Source organism: Ixodes scapularis, unplaced genomic scaffold, assembly GCF_016920785.2.
Source record: "Ixodes scapularis isolate PalLabHiFi unplaced genomic scaffold, ASM1692078v2 PGA_scaffold13__105_contigs__length_92229423, whole genome shotgun sequence".
Taxonomy (NCBI): Eukaryota; Metazoa; Arthropoda; class Arachnida; order Ixodida; family Ixodidae; genus Ixodes; species Ixodes scapularis.
Genome location: NW_024609839.1, coordinates 12,061,034 through 12,073,499, shown reverse-complemented (window position 1 = coordinate 12,073,499; position 12,466 = coordinate 12,061,034). Strand labels below are relative to the sequence as shown.

The following is a 12,466-nucleotide window of genomic DNA, read 5'->3' as shown; positions in this document are numbered from 1 at the left end:
GCACGTTTGTTTAGATAGTGTCTGGTGCCTCCGCTGTGGAGGAGAAATCTACAGCAGGCAGGCCAAAAAGTCCGCAATCAGTTTGATAATTCCATAAAGCAACTAAGAAATTACGATTATGACACTAAAAAAGTCGCCGTATCTGGCTGAAGCTGACGGGATAGACTCAAATAAACTGTCCTCTCACAGGAAGTTTTTTTGCCTCTCTGGTATCTTTAAGACTTCCAGTAGTTATGGTTGTGTTTGACGGCAAGAAGTTAGTCCGTCCCAATATGGGTGTCTGCTGTGTTCGCTGTAGACGAGAAATTTAGCCAGTGCAGTACAACTATGGAGCCTGGGCTCTTTGACACCACTGCACACCAGTGGCGTCAACGGGCAGGGGTGGGAACTGATGCCAGGATCCGTGGGATCTGCCATGCGAGCTTTCGCAAAACCTACTCCGAGCTGCGGCGCACTAACACGCTCGGCAACCAGTCACCCCGGTGTGCAAGGGTGGCTACAATAAAACACACATGACATAAGGAATCTTGCAAAACAAGACCTAGACTAAGCATATCAGCCTGACATCAACCGCTGACACTGCTCGATGCGTGTTGAACCAAGCAGCAGAAAAGTTTACTCTGCTGGTTGCCCAGCGACCTTCTGAGCATCTTCTTGAGTGAGGCTGGAATGATCATTCACAGAGTCTGAATGTCATGAGATTTCTTGAGTCCACACATTGGAGAAAAAACGAGACAGTGATATAACTGTCTAAAAATACTGCAGCGAAGCGACTGTATAGATATCCAAAAAACGTATAATAGATGGAAAAAACACTACTGACAATTCTAACACAGTCAAGTCAAATCATTTGACTATAGCGGATAATAATAAATGAATGGAGCTATATTATGAATACGCGCCGCAGCCAGAGAAGTTCTTGAGAAAGACGAAAACTTGGGTTTAAGAACTGATTGGTGAATCAGCTCACATCACTCCTCATACAGCGCGGCGCACGCACGATGCTCGTAGACAGGACTGCGAGCAGATTTTCAAATTACATAATGTCATTCGATTGAAGTGACATTAAATTTGCTGCGTGGCAGAGGTAAAACTAGGTGCATTCCAAGCTGGAAAATGGCAAAGGACAAACTACTAAACAAGAAGAAGCAGATATGCATGTGACAATGAAAGACGCTAAGCCATTCCAACAGTAAACTCTCAGTTTAAAAGAGAGGCTTTTGCGAGCCTCAGAATTCCAGCCGACATTTTGCCGAGAGACTACCTTCCTCGGAGCTTTCTCCTAGCAAAAGGTTGGTCGGCTCTCAGGCTTCTGGGGGCACCTTTTTCGAGTCCTTCCTACGAGCTTTGACCAACTTCCACTAACCTTCAGTTTTAGTAGTAGCCTTCAGCAGTCGTCAGTTTAAAGGCTAATACTAAAACAGACATTGGCTGTTTCTGGCATTTTGCAAAGACGTGCCAAATGCATAGCATCTATTCGCAGTCCTCCTGAAGGGCAGACTGTTTTGTGAATATATAAAGCCATCTGTGTCACGACATAGTGTCACGTGACATCACAGTATTATGTGAGATTATGGTGTCCACAGACGTCACAGAGGACCTTGAATACTATGCATTTAGAGCACCTTTGTGACGATGTCAGCGTAAAATCACGTTATAGCATCATGTGAAGTAACTGTTTTATGACAAAATCGCGGTGTCACATGACGTTGCAGTGTCACATGACATACCAATGTCACGCGATGCCGCGGTGTCATATGGCGTGACAGAGTCGTGCAATGTTGCTGTGTCCTGTGACACCAGTGTCACATGATGTCTTGGTGTCATATGACAAAAGCATCACATGACGTCATGGTATCATGCAACATCGTGGTACCATGTGATGTCATGATGTCACATGACGTCACAAAGGGCCTTGAATACTACATAGAGCGCCTTTGGGACGACGTCACAGTGTCACGTCACACTGACATCATCGAGGCTAGATCCACAAACACAAAATTCCTAAGAGCTGGTCTCATAAATGCTATTCATTTAATAGTGATCAGCCGGAAAGGTGTATGGCACGGACAAGTGGCGAGGAAAGTGGCGCCCACCTTCCCGTCGGCCGTGACGGCAAAGAGGGTCTGCTCTCCCCCGACGACCTGGGTGGGGTGCAGAATGCTCAGGGCCTCGCAGGGCGTGGGCAGCTTCACCTTGGCCCCTTCCACCCCTCCCAGCTGACCCCGGTGGTTGTGGCCCCAGCCCAGGATGGTCCCGCTGCCCCCCCACGAGAGGGTCCAGTCCTCGGGGCGCCTGCACACACCGGCGGGCCGTTAAGGGGCGACATTGGGCAACAGCTCTTACTAGTCTGCCTAAATTACAGTGTTTCCAACTGTTCCGTTGGGGCTATATAGTTGCAATACAAGATGCTAAGTTGAGCCAGCAGCCAATCATTAAACCTAATGAAAAAGATTACTGAGAAAACAATTTACATAGTGCCCTCTATGTTTGTATTCTTTTATCTTGCTGCCTAGTTCCTGTTCTTTCTTTTTCCTTAAAATACAGGTGTTTCTTTTTAAGCTTAAAGGGCAACTCTGCTTCTTTTCCAGTAGTGCAAAACTATACAGTTCTCTTTGTTATCATCTACAAAACCCCCATGGCAAATATTACGACGGAATTCCGCCTAGAAGTTCATTAAAATCGCTGTCAAAGTTTGACAAGCACGAATCCGCTGGTTTTGGATGAGACGTGCGGGCCAGACAACACTGCCCGGCTGCATTTCCGCTTCCTCCAAATTCCTTCTCCCGGCACGTCCGCGACGTCATCAAACAAGTACAGCTTCTTTTTTTTTTTCAATTTTGTTTTCTTTCCCGGGGAGAGCACGGGTGGCGCCAGCGCTGTGAAAGACGTGAGTGACGCGCTCGGCCGGCCCGGCGCTCGACTATTGATACTACTGATAAGCCGATCGCCTCGTTGAGCGCGGCTTGTGTTACATCGCATACTTTTGAACACCAAGTAAAAGAAGGAGAGGGAAGCTGCCTTTGTAAGAATTTTGAGTGACAGGTTAATCTTCTATAATCTTCTGGGAGGAGAATAGCGACGCCTGTGCTAATCCAGGAGGCACAAAGGAGGATCCTGATAAGAGAGGAGCTCCTTCTTCCCCTTGTGTATCACGTGGGTGTACTAGGGTGCGGAAACATGTAGGCACCCTAGGGTGTACATGCTTAGTGATGCCGAATATACAATGTTGTCCGGCTTTGCCACCGTTTCGGTTTCAGTTTGTGATCATGGCTAGAGTAAAATTACACGAAAAATAATTTATTTTTCGCGAAACCAAAGATTGGGGATTGTTTTTGAGTGCTTCAAAAAAAAAAATCGGCCACTATCTCAAAAATTTTGAAATTAAGCGGAGTTGCCCTTTAAGGGGCAACTCCAGTCGATATTTTCGAATTTGGGATTACGACTGTTTCCAGCTTAGGCAGTGTCCCTGAATTACGAGGTATCATTTTTTTCCCCAATAGAGAAAAAAAAATGATACCTCTGTTGTTTTGGGGACCAGGAGGGGTCCCCAAACAACAGAGGTTGAGAACCACTGCTCTAAGCTGTGGGCAACCTGGGGATCCAAGGCATTCGACCAGGTTGCCCGCACGCTAAATCGTCCATAGTCATTTCTACCGCGAGGGGGCCACGTGAGCGGTGCTCCGCCACCACTAAAAGGCCAGTGCAGCATACACGCAAGGGCTTTTGGGTTGCGGTTTGGGCGATAATGGTCAACGAATGACTACAGGTTGCTGAACCAGCGCGGTGTGTCATTCTCCGAGGCGGGTAGCAGCGAGGTCAATCCTACCAAGCCTACAGTGGCTTCAGTGCAGCCAGTTGTGCCCAAGCCATCCCTGGCCCAACAGAACCAGGAGACACAAAGGAAACTGACCTGTTCACCCAGTGAATGAGCTGCTCGTCGTGCTCCTGCCTGAAGACCGCGTGATCCTCGTGGTCTCCGGATGAGATTGCCTCGTCGTCCGCCTCTCGGTCGCCCAATAGGTCCATCTCCGAGGGCTCCATGGCCAGCTCCCTGATCCTCTGACGCACCTCCAGGCAGAAGGACGGGGGCAGGGTGGTGCGGTGCACCAGAGCCGTGGCGACCCGTGACGCGGCGCAGTAGCGCCGAAACCAGGTCCACCGGTGGCTGTCCCCGGAACAGGGCAGCGAGTCCAGTCCAAGGTCGCACGCCAGCGCTACCAGAACCTGGAGGCATCATCATGCGGGTGAATGGTCAACACCAGGGCCACTAAGTCAGACACACAGCAGGGTTTCTCAAAATTTTCTGTCTCCAGGAATGCATATTACGGCGTTAGCTGCATAGCCCCAGAGCAATGAGCAGGAGGTGCCTCTGTCAGCTGCTAGCAGCGCGGCTGGTGGCCGAAAAGGGCAAGTCTGGGAATTGGCCATGTCACTGAGTGACTGGACACGAGGGCTGCATCACGTTCCAGAATGGTGCTCGGAGATTCCAGCTCGAGATAAGGTCCAATGATAGGGGCTGAGGGCTGTCTCTTGGTTGAAAAAATACTCCACAAGATGTGTTTTGTTGTTGTTTTTTCACACTTTTTATTCGAGACTCATAAGATGGCACCACTTGTTGAACTTCATTGCCCGGTGGGTTTTGAGCTTGTTGTACTGGGCAAGCCTCGTGTCGCCTAAAGCAAACAGAGCATACAGCGCCTGCCGCACCTAATTTTAACACCAGAAGAGGGCGCCACCTGCTCGCCTTCAGTCGTCTCTTTGCTCGCCCTGGCTCTTGGGATGGAACAGATGAGCTGTTATGTGCGTGATCGACCCTGGTTCACGCGAGAACTGGTGTCTTTGCTGGTGGCTTGCCACAAGGTCCTCCAGTCGTCGTTCCCAAACAGTGACTCGATTGCCTTCGAGCTACGTCCCTATGCAGTATTCGTGCTGGTGAGATCCCGTACCATTCTGCACTCCATTGGACCTCGTGGGCGAGCGTTTTATATCCGCTCTAAACCTTTCATGCAAAGATAGGGCGGCCAAAGCCTACACCAAAGCACCGTGCAATGTCGTCGAAATAATGCACCCGCTGATGTTGTCCATTCGCATCGTGTTATGTGATCGTCCGCGCAATTTCCTTTCTTCCATGGCAGCCAAGGGACCCCTAGAGGTCTCGGCATCGATGATATAAAGCACTCCAGAAGCCTACAAACTTTGCGATTGTAACTTGTACTGCGAAAATTATGCGCCGCACAGAAAAAAGGTTTATGTCATATTGGTCTCTGCCAAAGAGCCTTTGGCAGTGTTTGGCAGAAAGGGCCTATGGCAGCAAAAGTCAGTGCTCTTTCATTCTACCCGTTCTATGCCAAAGGGCCTATTTAAGAAAATGGATAATGTTCAACATCATTAGATTCCAAATTGCATCCGAATAATTAATTTTTTAATTAGAACATTTAAAGGGATGATTTCAATCTGAGACTTTCTGGGCATCATCGAACACCACTAAATTGGTGCACTTTACAAAAACGAGGCATGCGTGGCATAATGTGTTTTTAAGCTTTCTGCCATAGTAAAATTTACTATGGCAGAAAAAGGTAGCGTAAAGGGGTGAAGTTACATTTAATTTTTAATTTCTTTAGTGCATCAATAATCTGTAACATTAATTTTCCTCCTCTTTCTATCTTCACATCATCATCCTCACTTATTATTCCGTGAAGGCCCAGGGGGCATTATACGAGGGAGTGAACACTTAAAAAAAACCAAAAAAACACAATTATATAAGCTAATGGCTGCAGAAAATTTCTTAGTGTCAGATAAGGAAACAATTACGTCAGGCAGCGAGTTCCAGTCGTCAATGGCCAATGGTACAGAAGACATCTGATGAGTGACGGGTGACGATGAAATCGGACGGAGTTTGCAAGAATGGTCGAGACGAGGGAAAATGCGGTAAGGAGGTGATAACAAACTTTGTCTAAGATGACTGCTGTAACAAAAGATCCGATGAAGAAGAGAAAGACGAGACACCCAGCGGCGGGGAGAAAGTGTGTTAAGTTTGCTGATTGGCGAAGTCCTGATATGCTTGCGTAAGGGGAATAGTCGGAATAAATAAAACGGAGGGCTCTGCTTTGAACGGATTCCAGGTTGTTAGTTAGGTACGTCTGCCACGGTGACCTTATGGAAGAAGCAAATTCTATTTTAGTTCCGACCAAGGTAGTGTAAGCTAGTTGTTTTACTGGGAATGTAGCTTGTCTGAGGTTACGGCGAAGAAATCCGAGAGTGCGGTTAGCATCGGCGATGACAGATCGTATGTAAGTGGTTCACGACAGGTGACAGATGAATTCCTAGATATTTAAACGCCCTATTTCATTTTTGTGTTCCTCGGTGAATGCATTAAACACCCAGTTGGAGTAAGCGCTCTGTCCTGCCCCCTCTTCTTTTCCTTGCTGTTTGCACTTTTGATTTTTAACAATGTACAGCCAGCTAGCCAAACATTTCATTTTGATTCAGAAAATGGTAGTTTCCAGATGGGAGATGTTCAGGGTCGTCCCGTACTGCCCTACTAGGCCTAGCCCGTGCAGGAAACCCACCTTGAAGAAGTCGCTGTGCATGAGGTGCTTGCCCCCCCTCACAATGGGGTCCTCGTACTCAAACTGACGCAGCAGGGTCTCGGGAAGGGCCTTGAGTAGGCACACCAGGGCCGTCTCACTGGGGCCCTGGAACACATTTAGAGGCACCACCTCGAGATGCCCTGTCATTACGACATATCCACGAATCCCGCGGAACAAAAAGAATATATTCCTGTTCCTCGCTGTGGTGGTTTAAACGGTCGACTATCGAGAGTTACAGAGTTTAATAACTGAACAAGACAAACAATGTAAATCTACCGACGTGCAGTAAAACCAACTGCACATGTCATGGGCATTTGCAGATGACCACAGGGAGCAACGAAGTTGACAAATAAGTTGGAGAGAAGGGCTCGCGGGTACATTGCAAGAATACTGAAAGGGCTGGGGAACAAGGACTAGAAACAAAGAGAATTGTACAGGCTCAATGATGCTGACAAAGACGAGGGACCACAGAATGTGTCCCACACAATCCATTCTCTGTGTGTGGTGTGTGCTATTTTTTATTATCCGTTTTTTCTAATTTATTTTTATACTATTTTTCTCACTTTTTAAAATTGATCTCACAATTTCCATTTCCAACGTGCCGCTCTTGCCGGCATGTCTGCATTCCAATGATACCATTTCCCCTTTCAGAGCAGCTGTGCTCGCAGCTCAGTGTCCCACTGCCAGCACACAGGACCAAGGTTTGAGCCCCGCTGGGGCGCCTCGCTTACGCTGGTATTGCATGGGCCCTTGTAAGCTTTACATATAAGCTTAGCGTCGTGGAACACTCCCAGCGTGTCGGTTCTTCATAACAATCGTTCATGACGATTTTTTCCCAGAGAACGACTCATAAACCATACTCTGTGTTTAAAGACAAACAGAGTGCTCTGCTTGTCTTCTTTTAAGCCCTTCTTCCCCGCTACTTTCAGTATTCTTGATAGAAAAGGCTGCAGGTGCTTTGAGCGCCATGCTCTTTGTTACTTTGGACACCTTAAAACATAAGCAGGCTGTAAGATATAATACTGATACATACTCTAAACAACTTAATTTTCGCGAATCGCCCACAATTCACGAAAAATAGGTCCAGCGAAAAATTCTGGAAAAATATAAGCACAAAGAAATCTATATTGAGATCTCACCGCATCGCAATACTTAGAGCCCACGAAATATTCCAAAACTTCAGCTTTGACCTAAATTGCGAAATATTGAGCCCGCAAAAAATAAGTTGTTTACAGTATTTGCATTATTGCAGCAGCTCCCAAACTGCATAATTAACAATAGCGTCATAACTGCCAAGTTCGTTCTGCCAGTCACATTCAAAGGCAGTGTGGATGCATGATATTCTTCTGTACTGACACGATAGCAATGCATAGCTCTCAAAAAGTAGTTTTTGTGAATCGTGAAAACTTGCGTGGCATAGTTGCATTTGATATGAAGGTGAACGCGCAATCGTCAACAGCTCCGTTGTCGACGCCGCCACCGCCACTACAGGACAGTCAATGATTACATGTTCATGTTCGTATAAATTGTGACTGTACAATAGAATTCGACCACCACTCCATCAACTTGAAACAAACGAGGCAAGGCACTCACGCTCGGGTTCAAGATCGTCGGCTGCTGCTCCGGAGACAGGTCGGATCCGCTGGGGCTGTGGACTAGAAGCTGGGAAACATTGAGAGTCTTTCCGACTCCGGCGGTCATCAGCTGCCTCAGCTGATGAAGCACCCACATTCTCTGCAGCGGTGCTGAAACAGAACACGTCAGACCATTGAGTCTGCATTGTGCCACACAGGACGGCCACAGGCCTGGATTCAAATCTGCATAGAAAGTGCCCATTCAAACGAAAAATATAGTCGCGCTCGCAATTACAGAGGATTTATAGTTACCAACGTTCAGTCCTAAACCCACACTGATCGGGATCATAACTGCAACAACCAGTCAAGAACACATCTCATTATGTGTCCCAAAAAAGTCTAAATTCTACCTCAGCTTGTTTATAAGTAGGGTTCTGTGTTTTTGGTAAATACCGATAAACCCCCAAAAAATTAACCGCCGAGTCGGTTTGATCAAAATTGGGAAAAACAATAAACCCAGAATTCGAGCTATCCTTGAAGGAGAAAAACTCAAGCTTTACAAGAAGAAATTTTTATATATGGCTTTGCTTCCAGCTCACTTGGAACACAACCCCCAAGAGACTGCCCTCGAAGCTGCTATTTTCTTCGGAACCACCCCAATATTTTTTCTTTTATCATCGGTACGGGGATGTTTTGCAAGTATTTGGGCCACATGTTTGTTCCTTGAATGTTGGGGAATTCAATGTCCGTGCATTATTTTCTTCAACATAAACCCCGATAATCCCAGATTTCTCGTCAACACCCAAAATTAATACCGAAAAGACCGAATCCGTGGGAAAAAATAAACCCTGAAAAAACCGCCATGAATTTGAAGAAAAATAAACACTGAAAACATGGAACCCTAATTATTAACTGGACAAGTCTGGACGCCCAATTAGCTATGCCCAGCTAGTCATATCATTAGACTAAGCATTTAGGTTAAGTAAGGCTCGTATCAAATGAAGGCACAAAAGACGCTCTCTTCATGGTAAAGACTGATCTATGGAGTGAAGGTGTGGCTATACGCTCTGTGCAGCAACTATAGAAGGCGCTTTAAAAAACGCAAGACTAGCGGAAGAGCTGGCGTTAGCTGTGGCGGTGGAAGACTCGAATGGACGGATCTTTGGTTCTTTGAGGTGTTAAGGGTGATGCTGTATTAGGGCTGAAGCAGACCTGCAAAGGTTGATCTGGCTGTTCTCCGCTTCTTATATATCCCAAGAAATAAATTTATTGTCTTCAGTACATCACAATGTACGCTGGCTTCCAACGAGAAAGTTTAGCGGATTCTAGAAGGTGTAACCACTTCACTTTTTGCACAAAATCGCACGAGGCAATGATATCCTGAAGTGAATCTTCTACGCATCCACTAAGTTTACGGTGAGAAATAAAATTCAAGATTATTTAAATCACAATTTCATTCGCACCAATTTTACCGTAATAAAATTTTCGACAAAACACCTTAAAAATGTTTTTCTTTCGACATAACAAATTTCAGAAATAAATTTTTTTTATCGCTGATTTGTAATTTGATGTTGTTCCTGCACATTTATTTTGGTTTTCATGAAAAAAGACACTAAGCAAACAAAAATGAATACCAGGCTGAAAACGAGCAAACTTGGGTGCCCTTCTGTGCTTATGGGAGAGGCGAGCTCTGTATTTTTCCTCCATTTGTTTCATCAATTATCTTACCCAAACAAATCAGAATGCAAAGAGAACAAAAACGATTATTCCACTCTGTGGAGGTGCATGACCAGCAAAGCTGTTCAGCACACGACACAGACACAAAATTTTGAGCAAAAACTGGAAAAAACCAGACAAAGGGACCGCCACCCTAGGAGAGTGGAAGGAAAGGAAACTAGGCACGCAAGCGCTTGGAACAACGAAAAAGAGAGAGCGGTGCGAGCCTCGTAGACATGGCCGACGCGGGTCGCATAGCGACAAATCTTTGAGAAACCTTTATTATCAACGAGAGAGACTACTGATCTTGAAAATGGTGCCTATTGATAACTAATCTACTGAAAATGCATATCCAAGTGATGAGACATATAAGCTTTTGCATAAATTTAAGCTTTTTTGCATTAAAATTGGGACCCGAGTTTTTGCTGACGCACACAAAAAATCCACAGAACCCTAGCCATAAACAGCTTTGCTGCAAAAAGTATGCGTGCAGGCACACAGACCGAGAGAGAGAGTGACAGAGACTGAGTTGCTCATGTTAGGTTGACCTTGCATCGGCTAGCACATTGCAATCCAATTAGAATGATCATGAGAAAACCCGAAAATATTGTTATAACCAATTATCCATGTATCTGGACTAGAAAGTCAGTGTTTCTGGTCTAGCACTCTAGAAACAGAGTTATAAGTGGTGTGTCATTATATCTGGTATTGTTATAAATGACCTGCACTGTATATCCGTTTTGTCTTATACGAGCTGGCCGCTTCTTTTATGAGATTGTACCATCGCTTTGCGCACTTTGAAACAAACAAAAGAGTCACTGTCGTTAAGCAACTCTCAAACTAAGCTGGAGGTGAAAACCCCATTTCTATATGACATTCATTTTTTTCCTTTTTTTGCTTTTTCTTTTGGTTCTGCTCAGATATTGTCACTATTTTGTTTAGAGTCAGCCTCGGAAGCAATGGCAACAGTGGCACCGCGTGCATGGAGCTCACGGAAAACAATTTGGAAGGAATGGACTGTTTCCACAAGGTCTGAGGAATGATTCCTATTTTGCTTTGCTCAAGTACAACAGCAAATAAAGCTTCCTCAATGAACAAACAAATCAAGCTCCTTTTGTTCTATGTAGTATGACGTAATTCATATACCTAAAGAAAAAAAAAGTCTTAAATTAAGCAGCACTTTACAGTAAAACTAAATTTACAATGGGCTTCTCACTGACAGTGTTTTCAGTGATTGGGCAGACTGAAGAATTAACAACAGGTTTGACTTGAGCTAGTTGGTACATATAGGATAGGGTGAGCTGAACCGTTACAACCTAGGTAAAACTGAGAGGAGAAGCAGTGTCTATGCCTTTTCCTCTCTTGGTTTTTTCTACGTTCTGACTGTTCAGCCGACCCCATCCAATATGAAGAATTAATTTCTAGTGTTTTTCAAAGATAACTAGTAAAATCAAAAAGTACTGTATTTTAGGTAAATTGATTTAAAGGGATACTTCAAATAAATTTGAAATATATCCGTCGTGTTCAAAAATAGGTTGAATAGGATCCACGATATCCGTAAATGACAATCACACTTTTGTATTTTGAGCCTGGTGGCTGTATTTTTCGTTATGAACGGCCCACTCAGGCAAGCCCTCGGAGAAGGCCCAGCGGAGAGCACGTGACATCCAACGCAATTGTGACGTAGGTCGTCTCGAGATGAGCAAAACTACGGCGAGAGTGACGTCCAGAGGATGGCCTAGCCGTTCCAGCTACCGAAGCGGCTGCTTTTGTACGAATTTTGAGTGACGGGTTAATCTTCTATAATCTTGTAGAGAGACAATAACAACTTCTCGGACACACAAAAGGGAATAGCTGGGAGAGGGGAGTCCCTCCTTCCCCTCTTCTCTCGTCGTGGCCGGAGGCGAGACACTCACCGTCACCAGCTGTCAAGGTTCCTAAACAGGCATTACGAGCGAGGCATTAGCGACATCCACCAGGTGCTCTTTGCTAATCGTTTAATTCGTTTTAAAATTCTTTTATGCGACTTTTTTAACAAGATATTGGTGTGTTCGATGTGATACTGCTCCTTTGAACACATATAGACCAAAAAATAAGCGCCAAAATTTCGTTGTAGTGTCCCTTTAAATAATACATCTTTAATTAATATTTAAATTACAGTTTTACCCCATAAAACCTTAGAATGATTTAGAACCAACTAGTCCACGGTGCATCCGATACTGGTCCGGAAATGTCACAGTATGATAAGGACGTCTTTGGAGGGCGTCTCTCCAACAAAATAAGCACTGCATACCCGCGAGAGTGGGATGGGATTCCAGTCCGTCTCATCGGTGCTAAAATAAGTAGGCATTTTTTAGGTACACAAAAATGAATACAGCGCGCGAAATGGCACAGTACAGAGCATGTCTGCTGTGCCGATACAGTGGCAGACATGACTGGGAGACCAGATTTCTTGGGCCGTACTGTGCGGGTCCATCCTCGTCGCTGCCCCATAAAACAGTGGCGAGTTGAAAAACTATGAAACTTGGTCCCCTCAAAAGACGACGCCTAACTCTCGGAGCATTTAAGGATGCAGCAGTTCAT

The 12,466-nt window shown here is 45.3% G+C and overlaps 1 protein-coding gene across 3 annotated transcripts in view; it reads right to left on the bottom strand.

Moving 5' to 3' along the window:
- Positions 1–12,466, bottom strand: part of LOC8024807 (E3 ubiquitin-protein ligase HERC2) — a 219,161-nt gene that overhangs the window by 20,941 nt on the left and 185,754 nt on the right. For all 3 annotated transcript variants that reach the window (XM_042289815.1, XM_040214461.3, XM_042289816.1), the window contains exons 67-70: positions 8,187–8,338; positions 6,573–6,698; positions 3,914–4,227; positions 2,097–2,295 (exon numbers count right to left, since the gene is read on the bottom strand). In XM_042289815.1, the coding sequence (XP_042145749.1) occupies positions 2,097–2,295; positions 3,914–4,227; positions 6,573–6,698; positions 8,187–8,338 (791 nt within the window). The remainder of the gene's footprint in view (positions 1–2,096; positions 2,296–3,913; positions 4,228–6,572; positions 6,699–8,186; positions 8,339–12,466) is intronic.